Below are 26574 nucleotides of genomic sequence, written 5' to 3'. Positions count from 1 at the left end.
ATCCACCAGAGGTATTTGGTGGTTTATCGCTCAGAACGGCGGCAGGGGCGTGTTTCTGTCCTGAGGTTTGCACACGCTCATCGCCTCACTTCTGAGCATGTCACGTAGTTCCGCCATTCGCAGTCCCACAATGTCTGCGGACAACGAGTTAATCTGTATAACCTGCTCCCCATCAAGTGGTAGGGATTTTGTAGAGCCAATGTATACCCCGTATGGGTTGAAACTTAGTTGTACGCTATGTTGGAATAGGAATGGTGTTCCCAATATCAAGTCGTAGTTGTCTAAATTCCCCACATCAAAATCTTGATACTCATCAATTCCTTGGTATTCTATTCTAGCTTTCACACCATAATGTAGCGTCCCTTGCGACCCTGCCATTGCCAACTGTACTTGCAGCGGTTTCGTGAGTTTCACTTTTGGTAATCTGAGTTGGTCAACAATGGTTGTGGATACCATGTCAGTCTGACATCCCGAATCTAACAGTACGCAAACAGACTTGCCTTCGAGCTTGGCTTCAACTATCAGCGTGTTCGGGACCTTCCTCGTGTGGTCCTTAACCTTGATAGCGTTTCGCTTGACATGTTTCGGTCCCGGCTCTTTGTTCTTCCGCCCAACGCCTACTGCGTTGATCTCAATTTTTTCCTTCAGCCTGGTGAGTTTGTCTAGCTCTTTGAGCATGACCGACGACACCCTGACCTTGCTCTTGGGGCGTACTTTAACCGCGTTTGCGTTGACATGCGACGGTTTGGCCTTGTGGAACTTTGGGCAATCCTTGGACAGGTGACCCAATTGTTTGCATTCAAAACAGAGCCCAGCCGCCCTCAATTCGGCTTTCTTCTTGTTGGTAAGCTTTCTTTGCTGGTTCTCCTGTCCGTTGTGGCCTTTTGCCTGTCCGCCGCGCATGTATTCGTTTGGGCGTTTGTTCTGCCAGTTACCATTACTGTTACTGTTGTATCCAGTCCCTTTGTTATTGCCGCGGTTTCCGCCGCTTTGATTGTCCCCCGGGTTCTTGTAATTAGAAGCACGGTCATGCTTTTGCGAAGGACTACGCAATTGGTTCCTTCTTGATCCCGATTTGTCATTTCCCAATTTCTCAATTGACTGTTTGTACTTGTGCGCGCGCTCTATGTCCAGCGCTGTTTCTCGCAATGTTTCGCATGTAGTCGCTTCCGGTCTCATGCCTTTGAGTGCCCATCCCACTTTAATATATTGGGCTGCACCGTCCCAAACTCTCAGCACATGTTGGTGGTCTGTGACTTCCCGTAAGCATCTTTGTAAGCAAGCCAATTCGGCAAAATAATCTTGCACGCCCGAATCTCCCTGCTTCTTTTCATTATACAACTTCCTCATGTCGTCCTTGAAATCTGGTGGGAAGCAGTAGTCATATAGTCCGACATATATTGATTCCATTGAGTAGCTTCCGGGGTCCGGTGCAACGTTCAACATGTACCAAGACGCGGCCTTGTCGTCCAGGAATCGGCTGACAGTGAGCACTGCCTTGCTGTCGCTCAATCTAGTATCACTGACGTATAGGTTGTAACTGAATATGAACATATCCAGCTTGTCAATGTCCGCTTCGCCCTTATACGTCTTGGGTGACTGTGCCTTGTATCCTGATTGCGCTTGCGTGACCACCTTTTGCTCAAGTTTCTTGTTTTGCTTCTTGAGCTTCGCGACTAATTCCTCCAGCCGTCTATTCCTCCAACGGTTATCATCGCGCAATCGTGCCAACAATTTGGTCCAGCTTGAGTTGGACAAGTCGGCTGTTTCGGATCCACTATCTGATGGATCTGGAGGTCCCCCACCTCCATACCTGCTTGTATGCGTGGATTCAGTTTCATCGCTATCCGTCTCTGACAACTTGGATGATTCAGATGGTGACGGGGGCCTTCTCTCAGTCGACCGCTCCCGTCGTTGTTCCTTGCGTCTGGGTTCACTGGCCTTCCCCATATCCGTTTGGGTCGTCTTACTAGACTTCCTAGCCGGGGTTGATTCTATGATACCCTCCAGGTATCCCCCGCCCCTGTATGCGTTTGGCGTGCTTTGGGGGTCTGTTCGTTGTACGTGACGCTCTCGCGTCCCTTCTAGGTCATCCAATGCGGCTCCCAGGCTAGGACGTTTCCTCTTCTTGCCTTTAGCCTTAGCCTTTGCCTTTCCCTTACTCTTGTGTGACCTGGTGCGACTTGTTGTCGTGTCCTCTGACCCGCTATTGACTTCCTCGATTGTAACGCGCGGTTGTCTCGATGGTCCAGCCCCCCTCGTCTGACTGTGAGTGCTTTCTGACCTTTCGGAGCTCCTCAGGTTCCGGAGTACTGATGCATACTCCTCATCATCAAATGCGTACTCATCCGCCAGCTCGTATATCAGCGCGTTTACTTCGACGCTTCCGTTTCCGCTTTCAGCTTCGGTACAATCTCCTTCACTCGTGGGTATGTAATCCGATCGTGACCAGTTAGGATTAACCCAGTCGCTAACGTCTGGTAGTTCCTCAACATCGCCTGGGCCCCCGTCGTCGCCATTGGCTCGGCGTACCTCTTCGTCCCAGGTGAGGCCCTCATGATTAGCCGTAGACTTGGATTCGGTGCTGACACTGATGTCCAGCTCTTTTTCCTTGCCTTTACCCTTGGACTTACGGCGGGTACGCTTGCGCTTACTATTCTTGGAAGGTGTCTCGCTTTCCTTCTCATCAATAACTATATATTGCGCTAACACGGGCTTGCCGTCATCATCCAGGACGATGCTCTCATTTAGTACACGGCTCGTCCTAGCCGTTACGAATATCTCGTCGTCCGATTCCCTCCTACTTTCCGCGCCTATGTTGGGGGTCGTAGGGACTTCCGAAGTTGCTCGCTGGTCGTCAGCATATGCGGGAGCGCTTGTCTGCTCGACCGACGCTCGCTCGACGAGTTCGACGCTCTGTTCTGAGGTCGCTTCCCTGTTCATGGGGGCATCCGCTTCTCGGCGGGTCTCTTTAATCGGCAACGGCCAGCTCAACACCTTCCGGATAGGTGGGGCTCGTTGCGTGAGGGCCACATAGGCCGAGGGAGATAACTTGACTCCCTCGGTGTCGGCGAAGGCTATTCCCTGGCGCTTCCCGACACCCAGCACTACCATGCGCTCGCCAGGCTCTCTTGCGCCTTGGGGCATGGTGCCAAAGGTGAGCTGTACTCTTCTCGCTGGTACAATCGCTTGCTCATCAGTGGTCTTGTTCGACGTCTCGGGTTCCACGCGGTTGGCTGTTTTCGGAGCCATGCGCTTATCGGCCCGCCTCTTGGGGGCGGTAGGAACCTTGGATGCGTCGTAGTTGCGTCCGCTGCGCAACCTCCTGCTCATGTTCAGTACGTACTATTCTCTGTGATCGATCAGCAATTGAAGAAATTAAAATAAAGTAAAATGGGACAGTGTAACGGAGGCCAACCCGTTACTCTGTCGTTCGAAGTTCGTCGAGTATAAACTCGATACGAGTGTTGCAATTAGTATGTCAAAAAATGTAAGGTTTCACTTATCGTCCACTACTGTAAATACGAACGTCGATGGCGACCGTGTCGCCGAGGTAATGACAATCCGTAAAACACTCGATTGTTGTGGTTGAAAGTAAAGACAGTTATCAGAAGATCCCCCCCCGGGACCTTATAAGGTCAACGGGGTTCGTACATGAGTAAGCGGAATAAACCAAACGAGAGTATATAGTTAGAAATCAGATACAAACAATAGAGAAGAGTGACAGGTGGGCCGAGGTGGTAAGTCGGGTGAGCATAGCCGACTCGATTATGTAAGGGGTTCGCATATAGTAGAGTAAATATACGAATATCAGGCATTCCTTACAATTGATCTTGATTTCACTTCAATTTCTACGTAAACACACTTACTCATTTTCAGTACTTTGAGCTTGTACAGTGTCAGTTTCTGGCCCACACACATGTCAAGACAGGAGCGTGTTCCATGATTTACGTTGCTTTTGGGTCAATCTTTTTCCCTCCTCCAAGCTCGACGTCTTACCTCGTGGTGGTTGTCAATAAGATTCCCAAGACCGGTTTGAGATTTATCTCTGCAATCTCGCCAGCGGGTACTGTAGTAGATAATTCATGGATGGATGAGCACATTCAAGCAGGGAACACAATATTTCCTGAACAGACGAATCAAGCCGCAGTTTTCGAGAGTCCTGGGAGTACTAGTGCTGAGACGGGAACTGATGGTCGCTCGAGTTTCATAACTTATGGATAGTTGGGTCACAGGTAGTCCGTTATTTCTTATCTTATGGAGGATGGAACTTGTCTACCGAGACGCTTATGAACAGGGCCCCGATGATTTTTTGGCCCTTTGCTGTGAGTTATCTTCTTTCAATACACGTACACACACTGCGTCCAAACAACCTCTCAGGGCGACCAAATGATAAATACCATGCAAATCACTAATGTACACGACTGTGGATTTGAGTTCTTGCAAGTCTGTACTCGACCGGCCAAGTCTATGGCTTATCAAAAAGGTGGCGACGTCCACGTGATAGGCACCGACGAAGCGGTACGGAGAGATGAAGCATGTACTGTAGTTGAGCAAAGCGCCGAGAGGCGTACATCAGCGTACGAACACTCGAGCTCTGGAAAAGACTACTGCCGACCCGTTCACACATTGAGGGAACAAGCTTGGTATAAAGATGCTAACTAGCAACAAAATGAGAGAGTATTATAAGTTGCTTATTTAAGATTTTTTGTCGGCTCAGTCGAAGAGCGCTCTCGTAATAGTATCGAGGGGGTATTTTATTATAGAAAAGAACTTTCAGATCATTTTTGGTGTTCTACGCACTTGTTTGAGCATTATATGTACACATATGGTTGTTGGTGGTTGCCATGCAATATATATGTGTTATTTCAAAAGTACGTAGCGCATGCAGAGAAGTATAATGGAGAAGGAGACACATTTGCGCTAGTGGCCCTTCTTCAGATTATTTTCGAGTATCGCTAAATCTCCCAGATATGCATGATTTATGAGGTGGTATTTCGCAGCCCCCATAGACGCATGACCAATACTTGAGGCTTTAGTCGGCGCTTACGAAAAAGATCGAGTGCAGCTCCCTTGCCTGCGACCACATCGCTCCCAAGGTTGGGGTAGCACACTTGGCCCCTTTTTGTGTCCAACAATCCATCTCTCTCTGGTGGCGGGTGAAATTTCTTGGCCACCCCAGCGACTCGTACTCCTGTCTCGGGGATCCCGGCCATATCCAAACCGCCGATTTGACTCCACTCGCATATATCACATATCACAGACGACTCATTCATATGTTCATCGATACCAACATTCATTAATACCCAATAATTACATAAATATAATCCGGGTGAGTAGTGAAGCCTCGACTCGATGTCTGGAGAAGACGCTGCTCCTTGCGGACGCTATATACCGTAGCGGGACGCAGTTGGAAGGCTCATGTGATCATCAGTTCTCACGAGCCCTCGTATCATTTGATGGGTGATTGGTCAGGTACTCTAGTTGCTGACTATGATTATAAACCAGTAATGCCTAGGGTGACTGAGTGCTCGGGGTGCTCGGTGATCTCCACGAGGCTGCTGTAAGTAGCTGACCCATACTTTACTTATTCTGTGAGCTCAGTTACCCAGTAGATTCCTAAGATAGTATGAACGTTGATGATCAAGAGTTGCGTGGAGCCCGGACGTTGCTGAGCCTGTGAATAGCCACAGCCATATGGCAGTCCAGATCCAGAGCTCTTAGTAACACTCCTGGTTTTGATGGAGATGAGATATCAGGATCCGGCAGCTATAAAAAGAGCTTTGTGAGTATAAACTGGCCAAGCCCATCGTTCTGTTCCATCGTCCAATTGACTGACACCAAGCGGTAACTTGTGATATGTCTGACACACCCTTGAGCCATGTGGTATTTGTTTCTGCACCTTCATGGGGTGAGCTATTCCAGGTGTATCACAAAAAGCGTCTTACTGAATTGTGTCTGACGGTCTAGGTCACCTGCGTCCATCTCTGAAGACTTCACTTCGGATGGTTGAGAAATTTGACAGCATTTTCATATGTAAGTACCTTGGAAAGTCCCTATTAGTTTTAGTTGTTGATCCCTCTCGAAGCTTTCTTTGTGTACGACCTCGAAGTACCCAAAGCTAGGAAGTACCTCGCCGCTCAACCTTCGAAGTACTCGAGCCGAATCGGGATCATCAATGCTTCCGGAGATGAAGTTCAGCCCGCGCTATCCCCTGCCAATCCTGTCGCAATCATCGAGTACTTGGAACAAGCATTCAGCTCATGGATCGCCAAAGAGCTTCAAGAAACCGGTACAACCCAAATCGAAGGTCGAACTGTCGCGAAGCCGAGTTGGATTATCGAGGACCTGTTTAATGGAGGCGTGTCTTTGGCATGCAAAGACGTACATAACCTTCCGGTTGTGACATGGTGGTCGACCACGGCGGCATCCTTGATCAGGTAGGCTCCTGTTCCCAATTTATTTATCATCTTCTCAATCCAGCTTCTAGCCAACAAGGAAACAAGGAGAATGGTCACGGAGGCAGGATCTATGAACATCTGGTCCAGCAAAAAGGCACCCCACCGGCCGAACTGAGCAAAATCTACCTTGAGGTAAGTCTGACTTTATATTTTATTTGTTTTATGATGTTTGACTTCGATTTATAGAGCTTCTCAGATCGACTGGTCTGTATACCAGGGCTTCCGGTCCACCATGAGTGGGAACTCGTTACTCAATACCTTCCGTTCGCTCCTCCGCTTGTGTCAAGTTTGGCCGCAAGGCGAGAGAATATGCTCAAGTACATTGATGCGATGATTTGCTGTACTACACTCGAGATGGTGAGTTATATTCCTCGAATCTTCCATGTACATGTCATATAATGGGTATATTCGTGTCAATAGGAGCCTATATCTGCCGGTGCTCTTTCGAACGCGCTCAGCCAGCCCCTGTCACCATTTTTCATCGGGCCCGCCGTCGATCTTCCTTCGCCACAGCAGCCCGATCCTGATTCGCCTGTAACTCAGTTCTTAGACCGCACATACGCCGAAAAGGGATCTCATTCAGTTGTTTATGTTGCATTCGGAACTGTTTTCTTCCCTCCTCCAAGCTCAACCTCTCACCTCATGGCTGCTCTGGACGAAATACCCAAGGCCGGGCTGAGGTTCATTTTTGCGCTTTCGTCTCGGGGTGCGCAAGTCGACCAATCGTGGATTGATGCGCATATTCGGGCCGGAAACGCGATCTTTCCAGAATGGACGAATCAAACTCAAGTGCTCGAACATCCTGTAGGTTTACTTGATCCAGCTGGCTTGAACTAGACTCTAATGGCAGAACTAGGCGATTCACTACTTTATATCCCACGGAGGATGGAGTTCGTCTACCGAGGCTCTTGTACGAGGTGTTCCGATGATATTTTGGCCGTTTGTCGTGAGTCGCTGATTCTGTACACGAACGACTTTATTGATCTATAATTGTAGTCCGATCAACCTGCCAATGCTTCCCAAATTGCTAGCGTGCACAACTGCGGATTCGAACTGCTGCAAGTTCGCACCGGCCCCGCCAAGTCTGCAGCTTATCGAAACGGCGCCGAGGTCAAGATTGTGGGATCTGATGATGCCGTCCGCGAAGAGATGAGGGGCATACTTGAGCTGACTAAAGGTCCGAGAGGAGAGCATCAGCGGGCGAACACCAGGTTACTGGGGAAGGCTATTGCAAACTCACTCGCTCCTGGTGGGAGTGCAGACATCGAATTGGAGAAATTTGGTAAAATGATGGGTCTTTTGTAGCGTTATCAAGGAGAATTCGACAATACAGTACTTATCATTTTGAATTGTGCGCAAGGAATCAACCAGGCGACTTTGATCTGATCCACGAATCAGCCAAAGTCGGCTGAAATGTGCGATTGTTTTTCCTTTCGAGAGAAGACCAGGCTTGTATCTGGCAGGCCCTACCCCTTTCAGGACCTGGATAAAAAATCGAGATGAACACGAGTATATGCGCGAGGAACGTACAACCCTAGCTGGTTATAAGCGTTCTACCAGAACGTCCCTGGTTCCAAAGATCTATTCTCACTTGATTGCCCAACGACTTTCCACATTTGCGTTAAAGATCCCCCTATCCAGGAACTATCTTTATTTTGAGTTAATAATAATACACCATGATCAACATCGTAAATAAAAGAGAAATAACTCAAGGATATGTATATATATGCGCTATTTGGGGAGGGAATGCCTGAGTCCTTAAGTCGAACCGGTTAAAGTAAAGTGAGATGGCGGTAAGGGCTGTATTGTACAGCTCATCCTATACATATTGGTTTGTTATCTAATTTCAGAGCGTAGAATACTTGGAGTACATGTGGATAAGAGACACGAGGTTTTGTAGGCGAGATACGGTAAAGAATATAAGGGGACGCGTAAGAAATCGGGATGGTACGAGCATATGTGAGCATGCGTGGGTGGGTTCTTACCACGGCTCAATAGGGCGAGGTCCACCCGGGATGACGCAAGGCGATACGACAGAGTTAGGTAACTACTGGTTACTGTTTAAATAGTTTCAAGAGATTTGATAGGGCTTGTGATCTCAAGGGGCATGAGTGTATCAGTGTACAAGGCCTTGAGAATCTGAAGCAGAGGCAAAGACCAGGTTAAATCAACAGATGCACGGTGGCGACAAGGCTGCTTGTGTTGCACTTTCAGTCTTAGCAAGCAGTACTCTGATAGGAGTGTTCCAAATAACAACTCGATTGTGGTAGACAGAAATTAGATTGTTAGGAACCATGGACTATTTCGTTGGTCTGAATATAGCACATATTCGTCCCCGCTAGACCCCAATTTCCAGAGCAAGAATGTTGACACAGTAGAAAACACACTATAGGCCCCGATCTTGGCGGAAGCTCCTAGAATAAAACATGGTGTTGCACATGGCTTCGCGGATGGAGGTGAGGAACCGAAGGCTAGATCAGTTAAAATTGAACTTTGCTGACCTCAAGAGTTTAGGAGTGTAACGTAACGCTGATATCAAAATGTTACATTTATGCGGTTTGGGAGGGGTGCACGAGGTTTAAATACTTCCAATAGTACAAAAATGTTCAATACTGAGTGATGGTGATCATTTTGATTATGTCCGAGCCATTCCAGAATATGCGTACATATAGACTACCACCCACTCATGTCTCGACGCGCGAGTATCCACCTGGCTTGGCGCCCGCTCCCTCGTGGTAAGGATCGTCATACGTGTGTCCTTCGTCCTCACCTCCTTTTTCAAATGCTCTGCGGGGTATATATGTGGCGAGTGCACGTTTCGATTTCTGACGACTACGAATGCACGAGAACAGGACGCCCAGGAGCAAAAGGCCGGCGGCGGTGGCAAGTGCAATGACGGCGATGAACAATTTGTCCCCATGTTCACGAGCCTTTTCCAGCTCATCTTTCAGTTCTTCCTCGAGCGAGATAGAATTGGTCGACAGGCTGTGGGCACTGAGTTTAGATACCGTAGCTTTTGTGACGCCAGGTCCGGGGAAAAGCTCTTGATTTGTCTATCATGCGAAGAAATTAGCCCCAAAGACCGATAAGGAATGAAGATCCGGCGCACTCCGCAAAGTTTATCTTGGCTAGGAAGCTTATTACTCATAAAATAATCCTGAAGTGCAGTTATCGTGCTATCATTTGGAGTCAGCCGATAATCCAAAGAGAGAGACGATCTACACACCAGGTCGAGTGCATAGCGAGCGACGAGTGCTAAAAAAAGCATATTAGACACGCATATAATAGCCTCGCCTTGCTAGAGCTTACACCATAGTCGTCTTGTTCAATCAAAATAGCAGAATCGCCCAATGCGTCTGCAACCCTTTTTGCAGAGATATAAGGTGTCACGGGATCGGCTTCATTGCCTGATTAACCACTAGGTAAGCCAACGAAAAAACTCGGGAGGAGAGTCACATGCCGATCACAAGAATAGGGTTAGCGAGCTTCTTGTTCCAGGGTCCTGTATATCTCTCAACAGCCCGGACTGGCCAACGATGGCAATACAAGCCGGCGTCACCCCACGACGGACCGACTGGCGAGATTATAATTAGGCGTACCGCTTTGGTACAAAAATCTGAGAACTCACATATTGGACTAACTTCACGAGAAACCTTTACCATGAAATCGAAGACATCCTTGGTGGTGACGTTGCCTGGGTCAGCTGCATCTGCGCACGTTACGCCTTGGAACGAGTAGTCGACAGCCCTTTCATCTTCAGAGGTTCCGTTGTTGGTATTTTGACGACGAACAAGGTCGACTAAGGGTGCACGAATTGATCGCTTGTGGGTCGAGTTTGATAACAATGAGGCGTTGCGGAATTCATCAACGCATCTAGCTAATTGATTTGCCAATCTGGGCCATCCCGTTGGCGAGTACATTCCCTGGTACAGTATAGCTTTTTCCAACTGTGAGTCTTAACATCAGAAGCAACGGTATTTTAGACTCACACCGAATGTTTGCAGACCCAATCGTGGCATTTGGGCCTACTTGGCGCTTGTAATCATAGGCAGCCTAAACAACCAGTCATAAGTTCTCCTCAATGAACCAGTGTGCATTTTACTTACATCGATTAGACCGTACATCAGTGCCCGGAGACTTTCAGGAGTAGAATCATTGGTAGCGAGGGCGCATCCCGATGGGCCAGCAGCAGCACACGCAGTAACGAATCCTGTCAATGCTTCATCGGTCGACTCTGTCTTGACTCCCCACATCTGTATAACCGGTTTTTTAGAATTTAGTTTGAACATAGTCTGGTTTTTACTAACTAACCTCGTGCGCGGGGTGGTTCGCCCAGTACACAGGATCCACAACACCGTCAAGTACTACGCGCCCAACGCGATCCGGGAACACTAGAACCAACTGTTAAACTAATTAACTGGTGCCAACCATGACTGAAACGTACTGTTGACCAAATAGATGCCAATGACTGTGCCGTAAGATAATCCCCAAAAATCGATGGGCTTATCCGGTCCCTCTAGAATATCATGCATCGCAACCATATCACGTACAGCAGCAGCGGTTCCGATATACTGGAAAGTCTCAGGACTAAAATTTATGCATCTTTCGCCGAGTTCCTCAAGCAAGACGTCCACTTCGTCGACTTGTTCGTAAAAGACATCAAGATCATGCTGATCGGTGAAATTTCCTCGAGCCTCTAACCCGGCGTGTGGAATGGTGCCCTCCCAGAACGCGGCTTCTTCAGCTGCGGTCTTGAAGCATTCTGCGCGCGGGACAGAAGAACCGACACCACGAGGATCCCAACCTGTTTGCAATGGATGAGCTCAAGACGACCTTTTAGTACAATAAAAGTGTACTTACTAACGATGTCGTACTGGCCACCCGACATTGAAGAAAGTTCTTCGGCGTTGGATGATATTATTGTTCCTACTCCACTGCCACCTATACAGAATGAGGGATTTGTTTCATTTTGTTTGGTATTGAGCGGAGGAGTGTGACGCACCTGGGCCACCAGGATTGATAAACAGAGTCCCAAGTCTAGGAGTTGCTGTGGCCTTGTATCGCGCGACGGCAAGCGTTGCCTTTCCAGCAGTACTATTTGCCCAATCGAGAGGAACCTCAAAACGGGAGCATTCACGGGAACCAGAGGCATCCTCATCACAAGGGCTCCAGTTGAATCCCTCTGTACGAGGTGCAAATCGATGGTAGCCCTCGGGGAGCGACCAAGAGCTTGCGCTGACAACCGAGGCAAGCGCAGCGACGCCAAATAGAATAGGTCCTCGAGGAGCCATATCGTTAAGCGTACGTCGTTCACTCCATCGCATCTTTATCTTTGACTCGACGTTACAAAATTCGGCACTGCATTCACTGTGTAGAACCCATCCATGCCCGAGAGGGAAGAGTACCAATTGCTGTATATGAGCACCATCACGAAGAATTCCACGCAGCCTCACTGTGATGTGTATCCCATCTTAGGCAGAATCCCCGTTGTTGGCTTTATCTTGATGGCTCCACTGCAGCGAATCGGCGCTACGAGAACATGCGGAACGCACGTTGGAATTGGCGGTACGGTTAATCGAAGTAAAATCGCTATTCGTGGTAGGGGATCCGAAGGTATCCCTACAGAAGGAGATAGCATCGAAATCGACAGACGCCCAGTGCAATGGGGCTCCAAGCTCTGGCTCGGTCCGCGCGTCCATGGCCGAACTACAAACAGTGCAGACAGACAAGACGGAAAATGCGTAGAAAGGAGTACTACTGCAATGGGTCTATTGAGCCCTGCATAGGCAAACGATCTTAACTTCCTATCGAGCAGACGACACAAATAATACATACCTAAGTGTGGTTTAGTGACGCTTACAAAAGGACATTGCGTTGCACAGCCAACGGACTGTACGGCAAGCCTATAGGTTACATCAGATTTAACGTAAATCAACTCGAAGAAGAATCATGTGCATTGCAATGGGGAAACTACCTTCTGGGGTTATAACAATAGCATATTCATACCGCATCGAACCAGTTCCATGATTTTCCTAACCTAACAGATATAATGGCTAATAAAACATCCGTGAAATTTTAATGCAACTAGTCAGAAACAACCTATGACCGCCGATGGACTCTATCGCCCCTCGTGCCCCGTGCTTGTCCCCAGTAGCCCATTCACGATCGGCCATAGTAGCAATGGAAGTGAGAAAGATGGACCCGATGACAATGACGTAATATTTGGGCATAGCCTGGGCCGTGATCGGCAGTTATGAACTTAGCCCCCCAACCCAATCACAACATCCATTTGCCTACGCCCTGCCTCTTCACAGGCCAATGGCAATGAATCTCACTATCTCACAGGCCAATTTGACTATTTGTGACATCTATCACTGATATACCCGATTCTCTACATATGAGAACCATGCGTGCGGAATACGCAAAAATAACTATATGAGTGGATACGGCAAGAGGAGACTGTATAAATAGTGAGGGCTGGTGTCACTACAGCCCATCATCAACTATCCAATACTAAGCCACCTCTGAACATGTCCGATTCAACGTTGAAGCACATTATATTTATCTCTGGGCCCGCCTGGGGTATGTTGTCTGGTACATCTCAGTTAACCATATTTACTGATCAGGAAACCTAGGCCATCTGCGGCCAGCTATAAAAACAGCTCTCAGGATGGTCGAAAAGTTCCCAGATTTATTCGTTTGTACGTGAGTTCTTCGGGCCACCACAGTTCTCTACTTACATTTCCTGTAGCTCTATATGCTTATGCCCCGGAAATGCCTAAAGCAAGGAGATATCTGAGCGCTCAGTCTTCCGAACACGCGAGCCGAATCAGGATTGTGAGTACTCCTGAAGATGACGAGCCCAGGCTACCGACGATCAACCCAACCGACATAATCAAATACCTGGAAGATTGCTTCGGGATATGGATAGCTAGAGAACTTCAGGAACCCAGCGTAACTCATGCTGAAGGTCGAGCTATTAGAAAGCCAAGTTGGATAATTGAAGACCTTCTTAACGGAGGTGTATCGGTACCTTGCAAACACGTTCATGGGCTGCCTATTGCAGCGTGGTGGGTATCCACAGCTGCGTCGCTAATGGGGTAGGTCCGTCTTGTTCCGTGTCTGGTAATGAGGCTAACTAGATCCAAGTCATGTGGGGAATAAGGACAACGGGCACAGTGGTAGAATTTTCGAATACATATCCCATCATCCTGACTTTTCGCTCGAGGAAGCTAGCGAGATGTTCCTACAGGTGAATCCTACTTTGCATAACCTGGGGTTTTCTTAATCATAGCCTTTCTCTGCAGGCAATTTCTGATCGATTAGTTTGCATTCCGGGTGTTTTTGTTCACCATGAATGGGAGCTTTTCCCTCAAAACATCCCCATGCTCGGGCCATTCTTCACGACCTCGTTCGGGCGATGGTTGAATCTGCTCAAACACGTTGACATAATGACTTGCTGCACGACTTTTGAAATGGTATGTTGTGTTATCTCAAGCCAACAAGCAGCGTACTTAGTCTTGTCTCAAGGAACCAATCTCGGCCGGTGCTCTCGCCTACGGACTTGATAAGCCATTGACTACTTTCTTTGTGGGACCTGGAGTAGATCTGGCTGCACCTAGTCCAATTGATCCCGAACCCCGAGTCGCACGGTTCCTAGATAGTGCATTGGTCGAAAAAGGCGCGCACTCGGTTATCTACATTGCCTTTGGGTCGATCTTCTTTCCTCCTCCGACCTCGTTGTCCCATCTGATTGCAGCCATTGACGAGATACCCAAGGCCGGGCTCAAATTTATTTTAGCTCTCTCTTCTCCGATTGCCAAAATTGATCAATCCTGGATGGACGCGCATATACAGGCGGGGAATGCAATATTCCCCGAGTGGACGAACCAAACCGCGATTCTCGAGCATCCTGTATGTATAATAACCCCTTTTTTATTCATAAGATTCCCAATCTCAATCAATCCTAGGCCGTTCATTACTTCTTGTCTCATGGCGGATGGAACTCAATCTCAGAGGCGCTTGTCCGTGGGGTTCCTATGATCCTTTGGCCCATGGCTGTAAGTTCCATTTTGCATACGTCCACGTCTCGGTTGCTTATATGCACTTAGGGAGATCAACCAACGAACGCTGTGCAAATTTCTGCTATGCACGACTGCGGTTTTGAGCTTCTCCAAGTTCGCACCGGACCTGCCAAGTCCACAGCCTATCAAAATGCTACCGAAGTCAAGATTGTGGGCACGGACGACGCGGTTCGCAATGAGATGAAGCATATTCTAGAGCTTACTAAAGGTCCGAGGGGCGGACACCAACGAAGGAACGTTGAGCTGTTGGGCAAGGCTATTGTCAAATCGCTAGCGCCAAGCGGAAGCGGGGACTTGGAACTAGAGAGGTTCGGTAAAGCATTGGGGCTCTGAACGAATGAATGGCGATATCAGAAGTATGACGATATCGTGGAATCTATCTATTTGTATATCCGGAATAGGGTAACTCTGCGAATAGATAGCTTGTACAATACCTATGTCTCAATAAAACACATCACATGACCCTCTATCTGTAGTGGCGTCTAAATCTGTCAGAATTGGATAATATGACCGTTTATAATGGGCATGATATCAAACCAAGCCCTAACCACCTTAGACGAGCCACTTCGACCCTCGATTGCCGTCTCATACAGCCCCGCCCCAAACTTAGAGTCCAACTGCGGTGATTAGTATTACTCATACTCAGAGTTATTCTACCTCTACCCCGTATCCTTGCTGATGTCTTCTACGCCCCGCCCCAAACGGGGCCCACTTGACTTTTTGGCCCCCCAAACCACAAAGCGTCCGCGATCACATGCTACGACACCAGAGCCTGCCGCGGGTGCTGATAATGCGACTCAAGTATCCGGCCCCTCCTCAAGCGAAGTACCTCACGTGGGGCCTGCCGCTACGGTTTCTCGTGATATGTCGACTTCACCTCCGCCTCCCATCGAAGATAGCCCAATGCAGAAGATGGCCCAGTCTTCTCACCATGAGGCTACATCTGCCACGGGGTCTGGAGTAAAAACCTCTCGCGAAAAATCAGCCGACGGGGCACTGCCCAAACGCGTTAGCAAGGCGCTTAAAGTCTTTCGTCAAGGCGTTGGACTATTCCCGCCACTACAGGTCGCTATCGACGTTATGATATCATGTCTCGAGGCACTCGAGGTCAGCTGGATATGCTTTTCATATGGAGTGAAGGCTATGTACTGACCCATCGGCACAAATACAGATAGACCCAGGGTACAAGACGGAGTACGAAGAACTCCTACTCGAACTAGAGACGCTGAGTCAGACCCTAGCCAATCATGTACAGAAGTCAAACCCTGCGCATATGTCTGACTTCATAACCAGAATGAAGAAGTGAGGATCGCAGTGTCATATGAGATAGAAGGGCTGACTAGGTATACAGGTCGATAACGGAACAAATGAAGGTCATTGAAAAGAAACGGGGTCAACCTATAGAACGTAACATAGCAAAAGCCGAACAAGATCAGCGCGAGGTCCTGAGAGCATACCATGGGATCGAGAGGGCGTTCCGCCAACTACAAGTGAGTGCTTGCTTGGAGTTTAGTAAGTTACTTATGAGGAATAACAGGCCGATGCGACAATGAGGGTATGGAGCAGTGTGGAAGAGCAGACCGCAGTAGGTTTGAGCATGCTCACATGAGGGGTTCTACTAAGATATCCAATGAAAGAATAACCGTCTCAAGGAGCTGTCCCCATCTAAATCAGCTGTATATAACTCCACTCTCGCTACCGAAGTCAATCGCCGATCGTGTACCGAACACACACGCACCCAGATCCTGCTCGAGCTCGACGAATGGTCAGCCGACTCTCAGACACCGAACATCTACTGGATGAGTGGCATGGCTGGCACAGGCAAGACCACCATCGCATATACCTTTGCCGAGACTCTCAGGAAACGTGGGCTGCTTGGCGCGAGCTTCTTCTGCACGCGAAGATCGAGCGAGTGCCACGACGTGGGACGAATCATACCGACAATCACATATCAACTTGCCCGCTACTCAATGAGTTTTCAAACCGCGGTCGTGGAGGTGCTGGGAAGGGATCCTGACATCGGGACCCAGGCTCTAACGGAGCAATGCGAACGACTGATCAAAGAGCCGCTAGATCGAGTGAAGGACGACATACCGGATGGCCTTGTGGTGGTGATTGATGCACTTGACGAATGCAACAGCGCGAACGGGGTAGGAACGATGCTCGACGTGCTCTTCAGAGTCGCTGCCGATCTGCCTGTGAAGTTCTTCGTGACCAGCCGACCCGAGCCGGACATCCGCCATAGGATAGAGTCCCAGTCCGACCGGAGCCGTTCGATCTGCAGGCTACATGACATCGAGGAGTCACTTGTGCAAGCGGACATCGAGCTATACATTCGGGACGAACTTGCAAACAGCACTGTATCCGAGTCCGAGGTCAGCCATCTTGCGAGGCTGTCCGGTTGCTTGTTCATATACGCGGCCACATCGATTCGGTACATTCGACGAAAAAGGACTGTGGTTGACCGGGATCGACTTGAAGCTATTCTCGGCTCATCTTCCAAATCGGGTCCACGACACGTTGGAATTGACCGGCTGTATACAACAATCCTTGAAGCTGCAATTGGGGAACTAGAGGACGAACCAGAGGAACAAGACGAAATGTACCGAATGCTATGGACGGCAGTTTGCGCTCGAGAGCCGGTCGACGTCGACACACTCGCAGCGCTCGCCGGTATAAAGCCGACAAGAGCCGACATGCTGCTGCAGTCTCTGTACTCGGTGCTGCACGTGTCAGAACGCAAGAGCAAAATCACCACGCTGCATGCATCGTTCCCTGACTTTATGTTTGACAAGACACGATCGACACGGTTCTACTGCGACGAGGCGAAACACTGTCAGCTGCTGGGCGAACGGTGCTTCAAGGTGATGGAAGACCAGCTGCGGTTCAACATATGTGGTCTGGAAAGCTCGTTTGTAACTGATAGCAAAGTAGAGAACATAGAAGACCGGATAACAAGGTCAATCTCGCCGGCGCTATCGTATACTGCGCATTATTGGGGAGACCATGCGGTCAAGAGCACGCCTTGTGAGGCAGTTCGGAAAGGGCTAGAAGGCTTCCTATCGTATCGACTGCTGTTCTGGATGGAGGTGATGAGCCTGAAGCGCACGCTCGACAAGGGCATCAGCATGCTGTCCGCACTTAAGCCATGGCTGACGGCAAGCTATTTGCGTAGAGTGTTAGTTATACCAGGCTGATGGTGTGTGATAGGGCGAAAGTGGATCATCAGATCTGATGCAGTCACTGAATGACTCGTGGATCTTTGTCTCAAAGTATGCGGCCGGATTGGGTTCGGAGTCGACGCCGCATATATACATCTCGGCATTGGCATTTTGCCATCACTCAAGCTCGGTACACAAACAATACTGGGGCCGCACTCGGGGGCTCCTTCATCTGCAAGGGCCTGCAATAGAACAAAGTCAAACAGCGCTACTTGCAACGTGGTCAGCGCACTCGGCGCCCTACTCGCTAGCATTCTCCCCTGACGGGTCTCGATTTGCAGTTGGATTTCTTGATGGCACAGTTCGCGTATTGCATGGCCACAGCGGAGCAGTTGCTCTAGGACCCCTCCAGGGGCACACCGAATGGGTCAGATGTGTGGCATTCTCTCCCGACGGATCGCTGCTTGCCTCTGCTTCTAACGACGGCACAGTCATTGTCCGGGATGCACAAACGGGCAACTGCATATATGACGTCATCAGGGAGCATAAAAGTAGGGTGACGTCAGTGTGTTTTTCGCCCAATGGCAAGTATCTCCTCTCAGGGTCCGATGACGGGACAACGCGGATGTGGGACAGTGGCAATGGCAGTGTCATACCCAACTCCATCAAACGCTATATTTACCGAACCACCTGCACGGCATTCTCTCCCGATGGCAAGCATATTGCCCATGGCTTGGTGAGAAGTAGATCTCCTATTGTTATTTACAACGCATCCACTGGCAAGTCTCTCTCATTTCCATTTGACGCTCATCAATCCCCAGTGGAATCAATCGCCTTTTCACCAAACAGCAAGCACCTTCTCACTGGCCATAGATCCAGTGAATTGCGCATCTGGAGTCTACAGGACGGCACCGCCACACACTCCCCACCCAAAGTACACAACAACAGAATCACATCCATTGGGTTTTTGCCGCTCGGAGACAAACTCATCACTGGCTCTGATAGGTGCGTATATATATGGGATGCAGAGAACGGCTACTCAAACCCTTGCCTACTTGGCACACACAACAATTCGCTTTCCTCCGCTGCGTTCTCACCCAATGGCACACGAGTTGCATTGTGCTCATTGGATGGCGTCAAGATGTGGAACGCACTCTACTCAACATCTTCTCACGCATCAAGCTGGAAGACGCCAACAATGACAGTCTATTCTGTTGCAATCTTGCCTGATGGGTCACGCATTGCAGCAGCGGGTCTTGACAATGCGGTCTATATGTTCAATGCACACGACGGCACTCCCGCTCTCGAGCCACTTTTTGCACACGCCCTTTGGATCAACTTGGTGGTGTTCTCACTCAACAGCAGATACCTTGCTTCAGGCGGTGTTGGCGATATATGTTTGTGGGATGCCACCAGTGGCAAGCTGCTCTCGGGCCCACTTTGAGCGCATGGAAGCTGGGTTGAGTTGATTTTGTTCTCGCCCAATAGCAGGCACATTGTTTCTGCCTTGGACAATAACACAATACAGATGTGGGATGTGGGCAATGGGACTCTGACGCCTACCAACTTGATTGGAAGACACAAAGATAAGGTCAACTCTGTGGCATTCTCTCCCAATGGCAAGCGCTTTGTTTTGGGCTGTGGTGATGGGAAGATTTGTATGTGGGACTTGAAGACGCTGTTGCTAGTGTTTGATCCGTTTGGGTTGCATAAGCACACAAAACCTATTACATCAGTGACATTCTTGCCAGATGGTAGGCTCGTTGCTTCCGCGTCCAATGATGGCAATATCTGCATCTTTGACTTGCACGGTGGTGACTTAGTTCTAGGTCCCCTAAACGCACATCAGTACTTGGTTAAGTCGATCGTGTTCTCACCCAACAGCCATCACATTGTATCTGGCTTGGCTGATGGAAGCGTTCAAGTGTGGAGGGTGTTGGATGGAGCTCCTGCATGTGAGCCGCTCAAAGGGCACCAGGGTTGGGTTGACTTGGTGGCATATTCATCCAACGGCGCATACATTGTATTGGGCTCACGGGACTCAACGATTTGAGTATGGAAGGCACCAGGAATAGTCGGTACACCCGGGCCGTCAAAACTTGACCCTTTGACGCCAGATCTGAGAGAACGCCACCGTGCAATAGCTGATGGACTGACAATTGATGGTGATGGGTGGGCGCAAGGCCGCAACTTGCAGCTGCTGTTCTGGGTTCCAACCAATCTGCTCAAGCTTTTCCCTGCTCTTGAGAATGTGTATACCATTGGACCTGAAGGCATACTCCACACGGACTATAGCCAGCCCCTTTTGCTCGGTGAGGAGTGGCATGGATGCTATGTGGGCTGAGAGCAAGGTGAGAGCTGAGGATGTGGCTGATGAATGACCATATGCTGACTTGCATATCTGAAGTAGATAGGAAGCGGTGTACAGAATGATTTATATATACTTATGTACGTTTATGCAGTGGCAAATCATGTATTCTTGTGTGTGTTGTACAAAATACCATAACTTGATTGGTCGAATCAGACTGAGCTCGGATGATGCCCTGAGTGATACACACAATGGTGAACAAAGTGCCATGCTCTGCAAATACCCTGTATCCAAATGTGGTGGTGGAGATTTGACATGTTCATTGTACGATCCAATTCAGACCAAACCCAAACGCCAGGCATACAGTGGAAAGAACTTGCCAAGAGCAAGTACAATAAAGCTGACAGAGGTAAAGCAGTGGATGCTGACGTTGGTATTGTGTGATGTTGGCTCTTGTACTAGCTTGGTAAACCTGGTTGGTGGTCTTGAGCTAATGGAAGTTGAGATGATTTGCGTTTGTATGGCGCAGAGTGTGGACTGCTTGCGACGTCAGATGCTCTCCGCCTCAGTGATCATAGGTGCGGCCTATAAATCCGTCAGACATGCCAGCTTCTACCGGTCATTAGACAGCTAAGGAATTGTTGTGCTATCCAACTCTCACTTGGGTTGTCAATCAAACCGGAAGAGTGGTCATGTTGTCATTGCTTGGCCAGGCTGTGCCTCTTGGCGATTAGCGCTCAGCCAGCTTGGGCATTGACAACCACCGTGGACGTGTGCTGCTTATGTCTGACAACTAGTCCTAGCTTATGCCCCCAAATGTAGATTAGAACAAGATAACAAACCACTGGTATGACATTATCTTTCTTTTTACAACGGTTGTGATTGTGCCTTAAACACAGTTACATAGATTCAGGGCCAAGGTGCAACAGGTATGAACCATATCCCAACAGACTTTCCAGCAACCTGCCTCTTGCGTTGGTCATAAACAGTCATCTCACTTCCCTCCCTCTCCGCCTTTACACCTGGTTGCACGCTACAAAGCGCCAAGGTTTGGATTGGATATCTGGGACAGGTACGTTCACAGCTCCAAGAAAGGGGGAGGGGGTTGCTGACTGTTGTAGACACAATCAATACCAGGGAATTTATTCCCATTTTCTCGAATTTAAACAAAGGCAATCAGAGGACATTTTTAATCATGTGACTTTGGCGCTTATATCATACACTAAGCGCCAAGCCACGTCCCCATCCACGCTTACTCATCATATGTAGCCACCTCCACCTATGACATCATCAGTGACACGTATGCATGAGTAAGGCCAACTGCAGAGCAGGGTTCTTATTGGTTATGGTTTTGCATATACTGTATTTGTAATTAGTTCAGTCTTGTAATATATAAGGAGGCCAACCAACCATGGTAACACCCAGGTTGATTACCTCTTGTTGCATCTTCACATTGTACAAGGGCCATACGCCCAGTAAACCACTTAGTTACTTAGTCTACACCGCCTTAAGCGGCCTCTTTGTTGTACCTACATAGCTTGCCATTGCCCTTACAGCCCTGGTCATTGTAGTATAGCTGGTTGTTGTTGTAGGATAGCTTGCTCACCACCTTACACGGTTTCTACTTAGATATACCCAGCCACAAGCGCCCTCCGCCTTGACGTCCTTACAGATGTCTAGGACACTAGGTAATTGACCTTATGTTGGTTGCAAACCGTTCTGTACCACCCACTACTAAGACTCAACCACCAAGAAGAGTACCTGTACTAGCACAACCAAAATCACGTGATTGGGGCTACCTTGCAGGAAAGAATAATCAAAATTCCCCCACCCCCATGTAGTAGGGAATTGCTATAAGGCAGAATACTCCTATTGCCCATGTACCCCTGGTCACTGCACCCTCTACCTGCAACCTTAGACAGTTGATCCACCCACTTGCAGAAAACCTGCTCCACATCACGCCTGCTCACAGCTGTTGTCCTAGACATCCTTAAGGGTTGTCTAGGTAGCGGGCGCTTGAGGCTGTATGGAACTAAGTGTAAACCGCTTAAGGCGGTGGAGGCGCTACCTACAATGACTAACTATCCAAGTACAGTGACCAAGGCCGTAAGGGCAATGGCAAGCTATGTAACTACAATGAGAGAGCTGCTTAAGGCAACAAGTACAAGTGGGGTGCTGCTAAGTAATTACTGGCCTAAGGCCTTGTACAGTGTGGAGTGCAACAAGAGGTAATCAACCTGGGTGTTACCATGGTTGGTTGGCCTCCTTATATATTCTACAGATGAACTAATTACAAATACATTATATGCAATATCTAATCCAATAAGAACCCCAATCCGCAGTTGGCCTTACTCATGCATACATGTCACTGACGTGTCATGATGATGTCATAGGTGGAGGTGGCTACGTATGCTGATTAAGCGCGGATGGGGACATGGCTTGGCGCTTAGCGTATGATATAAGCGCCAAAGTCACGTGATCAAAAATGTACTCCGTTTGCCTTTGTTTAAATTTGAGAAAATGGGAATAAATTCCCTGGTATTGAGTGTGTCTACAACACTGCCCCCCCTTTAAGGGCCTTGGCAGCGCCAAGGGCCTTTTTCTTCATTTCTTTTTCAAAAATTTTTAGGATTTTTTTGGCGTTCTTGAGGTTTTCCCTTGGTTCCCAGGTATTCTCCTCTGATCCATAACCCTTCCATTTTACTCTGAAGAACCATTTCCCGTCCCTTTCTTCCATGTCCGTGATTCCTTCAACCTTGTATTCCTCTTCCCCATCTATGGTAACTGGTGGGGGCTGGTTTTCAAAGGCGCGCTTGTCATCCCTTTTTACTTTGGACAATAGTCCAACGTAGAAGACGTTGTGGATTCTCATAGATGGTGGGAGTTTCAGGCAATAAGCGCGGTTGGAGATTTTCTTGGTTATCTTGAAGGGGCCTAGGCGTTGTTTGGTCAGCTTAGGACTCAGGGTCTTTAGCTTCACGTTTTTGGCGTCTAGCCAGGCCTCCTCTCCAACTTCAAAGCTGATTGGTTCTCCTGTTTCTCCAGCTGTCATGCGTGTCTTTGATTGCCGGAGTGCTGCCTCTATTTCCTGCCATCAAGCTTCCATTTGGGTGGCCATTTTGTCTGCCTCAGGGACGTTGGTTGGAACATTGCTTGGGGTAAGTGATGGTTCCCACCTGTATAGTGCTTTAAACAGGGATTTGCCGGTGCTACTGTGTACTGCATTGTTGTAGGCAAATTCCGCCATAGGTAACCATTTGACCCAGTCTTTCTGATTGATTCCTGAGTAAGCCCTTAGGAAGTGCTCAACTGTGGGGTTTACCCGCTCCGTTTGGCCATTGCTCTGGGGGTGGTAAGCCAAGGAGTAATGGGGGTCTATTCCCAATTGCTGGTACAGCGCCTTGAGGAATTTGTTGTTGAAGACCCTTCCACAATCTGATACTGTTTTTTCAGGCATACCGTAGCGTTTCCATACGTGACGTAAGAACAAATCTGCTAGCTCAGGAGCCTTGAGCTTTTTGGAGCATTCCACCAGTATGATGTACTTGCTGAAACTGTCCACAATGACCAAGATTGAGTTGTTCCCTCCATCCTTTGGCAAGTCTACAATCATGTTGTAGGAGATGTGTTGCCAGGGTCTTGTTGGTAGTTCCAGTGGCTGGGGGGGGATGGAAGCATACTTGGGTTTGCAAATGCGTTGGCAAGTTTCACAGGAGTCTATGTGCCAGTAAGTGTCTGCGCATATTCCGGGCCAGTAGTAATTCCTTGAAACAAGTTCCAGTGTTTGCTGTCTACCTGGGTGACTGGCTAAAGGGCTGTTGTGGAATATGCAGAGCAGGTCTGTCCTTAATGTTCCAATGTCTGGTACCACAATGCGTCCTTGGTAGAATAGCAAGCCTGCTTCCATCTCGTAGTCCTTGAACGCGCGTTTGATAGAGGGTGGTGCCTTAGACTCATTTTGCAGGAATTGTAGGATTTCTTCCAGGGACTCATCCTGATCCAGTGCTGCCTCAATTTGTTGTTGGAGTTCCTTTTCAGGAGTAACTAGGGCTACATTGGCAAACACAGGGTCTGGAAGCATGGTCTGGTTGGCGGGTGGAATATTGGCATGATCCAATTGGCGTGAAAGTGCGTCCGGCTTCCCTGATTGTTTCCTGGGGCAATAGACAATATGGAAGTTGTAACCGGCTCATAGAAGGTGCCATTGTGCACGGCATTGGTTGAAGGTTCTAGACTCCTTCCAATACTCCAGGTTACAATGATCCGTGAAGACAGTGATTGGATGTTCTGTTCCTTCCAAGAATATACGCCAGTATTTGAATGACCAGATAATTGCCAGGAGTTCCTTATTGTGGGTGTCATAGTTTTGTTTGGCACCCTTGAACAATTCTGACAGGAAACCCAGGGGATGTAGTTGTCCGTCCTCCTGTTGTTGACTCAGTATGGAACCCAAGGCTGCGCCGGATGCATCTGTTTCTAGGAAATAGGGTTTTGCTGGATCAGCGTGACACAGAACTGGCGCGTTTGTGATGGCATCCTTTAGACCCTGGAGAGCTTCTTGTTCCTTGGTGCCCCAATTCCAAGCTGTATCCTTTTTAACCAAATTGTGCAAGGGTTGTGCCATGTGACTAAAGTTGGCTACAAACCGTTGTAGGAAATTGGCAAACCCTAGGAAGGATTGGACTTCTTTGACCTTGGTTGGCGTTGGCCATTCCTGGACTGCCTGGATCTTAAGTTTATCCAGGCTAAAACCTTTGTCCAACACAATGATTCCTAGGTATTCCATGGAAGTAACGTGGAACATGCATTTGGACGCCTTGTGTCATGACCCATGCCTTTGCTGGCATGTCTCCTGACCAAGCCACCTACTAATAGGATATTCTACAGTCTTTAGAAGGCCGCATATACTCACATATATGCAGTCAGAACTGTCATTACTCTAAGGGCTCATGACTTAGAGACTGACAGTCCACCAGGGTCACATGACCTCCCCCCCTCCAGTCCTTTATCAAATACTATACTAAACTACTACGGATTTGAGGTGGGGGGGGGGATGACATAATCTCTTCTATAATAATATATTATTCAGACCTTGCCCGCGGGCTCCCTTAACATTGGCCTGCGGCTAGGGGGGCAGGGGGAGTGCAATGTCCCCCAGCAACTTATATTATTATATCACTGTGCATCACATATACTATATATATCTTTGACAGTGGATATATATGGTAATAACCCCTCCAGATATGGGTTATGACACCTTGCAAAATAGTTGGTTCTCCATCAGGCGCTGTAGGACTTCATGGACGTGTTGCGCGTGCGTTGCGTCATCCTTGGAGTAAATCAGGATGTCATTGAGGTAAATGATGACGCATACATCAAGCAGGTCCTTGAACAATTTGTTCATGAAGTGTTGGAAGGAAGCAGGAGCGTTTGTCAGGCCAAATGTCATGACCAGGGACTTGTATAGGCCGTATTTGGTGCGGAAAGCGGTTTTCCATTTGTTGCCTTCCTTGACACAGACGTTGTTGTAACCCCATCTCAGATCTAACTTAGTGAAGACTTTGGCGCCACGGAGCTGGGCCATAAGGTCATCTGGATGGGGCAGCGGGTATATGTTCTTCTTGGTCCGGTTGTTAAGACAATGGTAGTCAACAACTAATTGGCGGGAGCCATCCTTCTTGGGTACAAACATGACAGGGGAACTGATGGACGATTTGCTGGGATGGATTTTCCTGGCCTTGAGTTTGTCTCTGAGCCAATCCTTCAGTGTGGCTGACTCAGCGTTGGTCATGCTATACAGAGGGGAGTTCAGAGGGCCTTCTTCTGTCAGTTCAATGCCAATGTTGTAATGTCTGTGTGGGGGAAGCTTGTTGAATTCTTCTTCCCCAAATACCTTGGCGTATTGATGGTATTCAGGGGTACTCCTTTGAGTGGATTTTTGTCAGCTTCCTCTTCTTTGGCAATGGCCACGTGTTCTGGGGGCGTATGAGGGAAAGTGAGGGTGCGCAAATTCCAATCAATCTCTGGGTTATGGGCGTCCAACCATTTCAATCCCAAGATGGCAGCGTGCAACCCTGTGTTACATATGAGGAAGGTCTTGGTCATTTGTTTGCCATCAAGAGTGTTGTAAATTGGGGAAAAGAGGTTGAGACTCTGGTGCTGAGCAGAGTCTGTGTTGGAAGATTTCCCAATTTCCAAGCTAAGTAAAGAAGTAGCTTCTTTAGGGTTCTCTGGGTCTAGCTATCTTGAATACAATCAACTACAGATATATCTTTTCTCAGTGTAAAGTGTCTTAGTAAGTATTTCTGTAAGAGCAAGAGTACTGGCTCAGGTTCCCTTTGGCAGAGATTATGTAAGTTTCACTCCTAGTTGCAGGAACTAACTGGTTACTTAGTATATATCCTTCTTTAAGGATGATTGCCTTCTGTTCACTTAACCTAAGAACTCTGTATCAGGTCTACAACCTTTCCACACTATGGGTACTTGGGAGATCCACTTATACAAGTTTAAGTTATTTGAAATCTTGAGGCACAAAATATCACACAGTTGAGGGGGGCAAG

At 48.4% G+C, this 26574-nt stretch overlaps 10 protein-coding genes across 10 annotated transcripts; 3 read left to right on the top strand and 7 right to left on the bottom strand.

The window, feature by feature from the left end:
* Positions 1–30: 30 nt before the first annotated feature.
* RhiXN_08622 (Transposon Ty3-G Gag-Pol polyprotein) lies at positions 31–3333 on the bottom strand (the record flags this gene model as incomplete). The annotated part of the gene is made up of 1 exon (XM_043328438.1): positions 31–3333. One exon carries the CDS (start codon positions 3331–3333, stop codon positions 31–33), a length of 3303 nt encoding a protein of 1100 aa, XP_043183823.1.
* A 2526-nt stretch (positions 3334–5859) lies between these two features.
* Positions 5860–7766, top strand: RhiXN_08621 (UDP-glucoronosyl and UDP-glucosyl transferase; the record flags this gene model as incomplete). The annotated part of the gene is made up of 8 exons (XM_043328437.1): positions 5860–5911; positions 5971–6036; positions 6089–6440; positions 6491–6593; positions 6648–6818; positions 6882–7265; positions 7318–7407; positions 7458–7766. The coding sequence occupies 8 exons, from the start codon at positions 5860–5862 to the stop codon at positions 7764–7766; spliced, it is 1527 nt and encodes a 508-aa protein (XP_043183822.1).
* A 1379-nt stretch (positions 7767–9145) lies between these two features.
* RhiXN_08620 (alpha/beta hydrolase family protein) lies at positions 9146–12160 on the bottom strand (the record flags this gene model as incomplete). The annotated part of the gene is made up of 12 exons (XM_043328436.1): positions 9146–9514; positions 9571–9637; positions 9688–9716; positions 9771–9868; positions 10090–10398; positions 10451–10514; positions 10568–10714; positions 10773–10852; positions 10906–11265; positions 11322–11402; positions 11464–11872; positions 12014–12160. 12 exons carry the CDS (start codon positions 12158–12160, stop codon positions 9146–9148), a joined length of 2160 nt encoding a protein of 719 aa, XP_043183821.1.
* Positions 12161–12991: 831 nt separating this feature from the next.
* On the top strand, positions 12992–14878 carry RhiXN_08619 (glycosyltransferase family 1 protein; the record flags this gene model as incomplete). The annotated part of the gene is made up of 8 exons (XM_043328435.1): positions 12992–13043; positions 13097–13162; positions 13213–13561; positions 13611–13713; positions 13769–13939; positions 13992–14375; positions 14432–14521; positions 14573–14878. 8 exons carry the CDS (start codon positions 12992–12994, stop codon positions 14876–14878), a joined length of 1521 nt encoding a protein of 506 aa, XP_043183820.1.
* A 345-nt stretch (positions 14879–15223) lies between these two features.
* RhiXN_08618 (peptidase C14) lies at positions 15224–19150 on the top strand (the record flags this gene model as incomplete). The annotated part of the gene is made up of 6 exons (XM_043328434.1): positions 15224–15652; positions 15717–15847; positions 15897–16035; positions 16083–16130; positions 16183–17634; positions 17756–19150. The coding sequence occupies 6 exons, from the start codon at positions 15224–15226 to the stop codon at positions 19148–19150; spliced, it is 3594 nt and encodes a 1197-aa protein (XP_043183819.1).
* Positions 19151–19626: 476 nt separating this feature from the next.
* On the bottom strand, positions 19627–20032 carry RhiXN_08617 (uncharacterized protein; the record flags this gene model as incomplete). Its single annotated transcript, XM_043328433.1, has 2 exons — positions 19627–19811; positions 19864–20032. 2 exons carry the CDS (start codon positions 20030–20032, stop codon positions 19627–19629), a joined length of 354 nt encoding a protein of 117 aa, XP_043183818.1.
* Positions 20033–22565: 2533 nt separating this feature from the next.
* On the bottom strand, positions 22566–23066 carry RhiXN_08616 (uncharacterized protein; the record flags this gene model as incomplete). Its single annotated transcript, XM_043328432.1, has 1 exon — positions 22566–23066. One exon carries the CDS (start codon positions 23064–23066, stop codon positions 22566–22568), a length of 501 nt encoding a protein of 166 aa, XP_043183817.1.
* Positions 23067–23108: 42 nt separating this feature from the next.
* On the bottom strand, positions 23109–24095 carry RhiXN_08615 (Retrotransposable element Tf2 protein; the record flags this gene model as incomplete). Its single annotated transcript, XM_043328431.1, has 1 exon — positions 23109–24095. The coding sequence occupies one exon, from the start codon at positions 24093–24095 to the stop codon at positions 23109–23111; it is 987 nt and encodes a 328-aa protein (XP_043183816.1).
* Positions 24096–24203: 108 nt separating this feature from the next.
* Positions 24204–24800, bottom strand: RhiXN_08614 (Retrotransposable element Tf2 protein; the record flags this gene model as incomplete). The annotated part of the gene is made up of 1 exon (XM_043328430.1): positions 24204–24800. One exon carries the CDS (start codon positions 24798–24800, stop codon positions 24204–24206), a length of 597 nt encoding a protein of 198 aa, XP_043183815.1.
* A 462-nt stretch (positions 24801–25262) lies between these two features.
* On the bottom strand, positions 25263–26119 carry RhiXN_08613 (Retrotransposable element Tf2 protein; the record flags this gene model as incomplete). The annotated part of the gene is made up of 2 exons (XM_043328429.1): positions 25263–25866; positions 25908–26119. The coding sequence occupies 2 exons, from the start codon at positions 26117–26119 to the stop codon at positions 25263–25265; spliced, it is 816 nt and encodes a 271-aa protein (XP_043183814.1).
* Between the last annotated feature and the right edge of the window lie 455 nt (positions 26120–26574).

Source organism: Rhizoctonia solani, chromosome 10 (assembly GCF_016906535.1).
Source record: "Rhizoctonia solani chromosome 10, complete sequence".
In the NCBI taxonomy this organism is placed as follows: Eukaryota; Fungi; Basidiomycota; class Agaricomycetes; order Cantharellales; family Ceratobasidiaceae; genus Rhizoctonia; species Rhizoctonia solani.
This window is presented reverse-complemented; position numbering and strand designations above follow the sequence as displayed.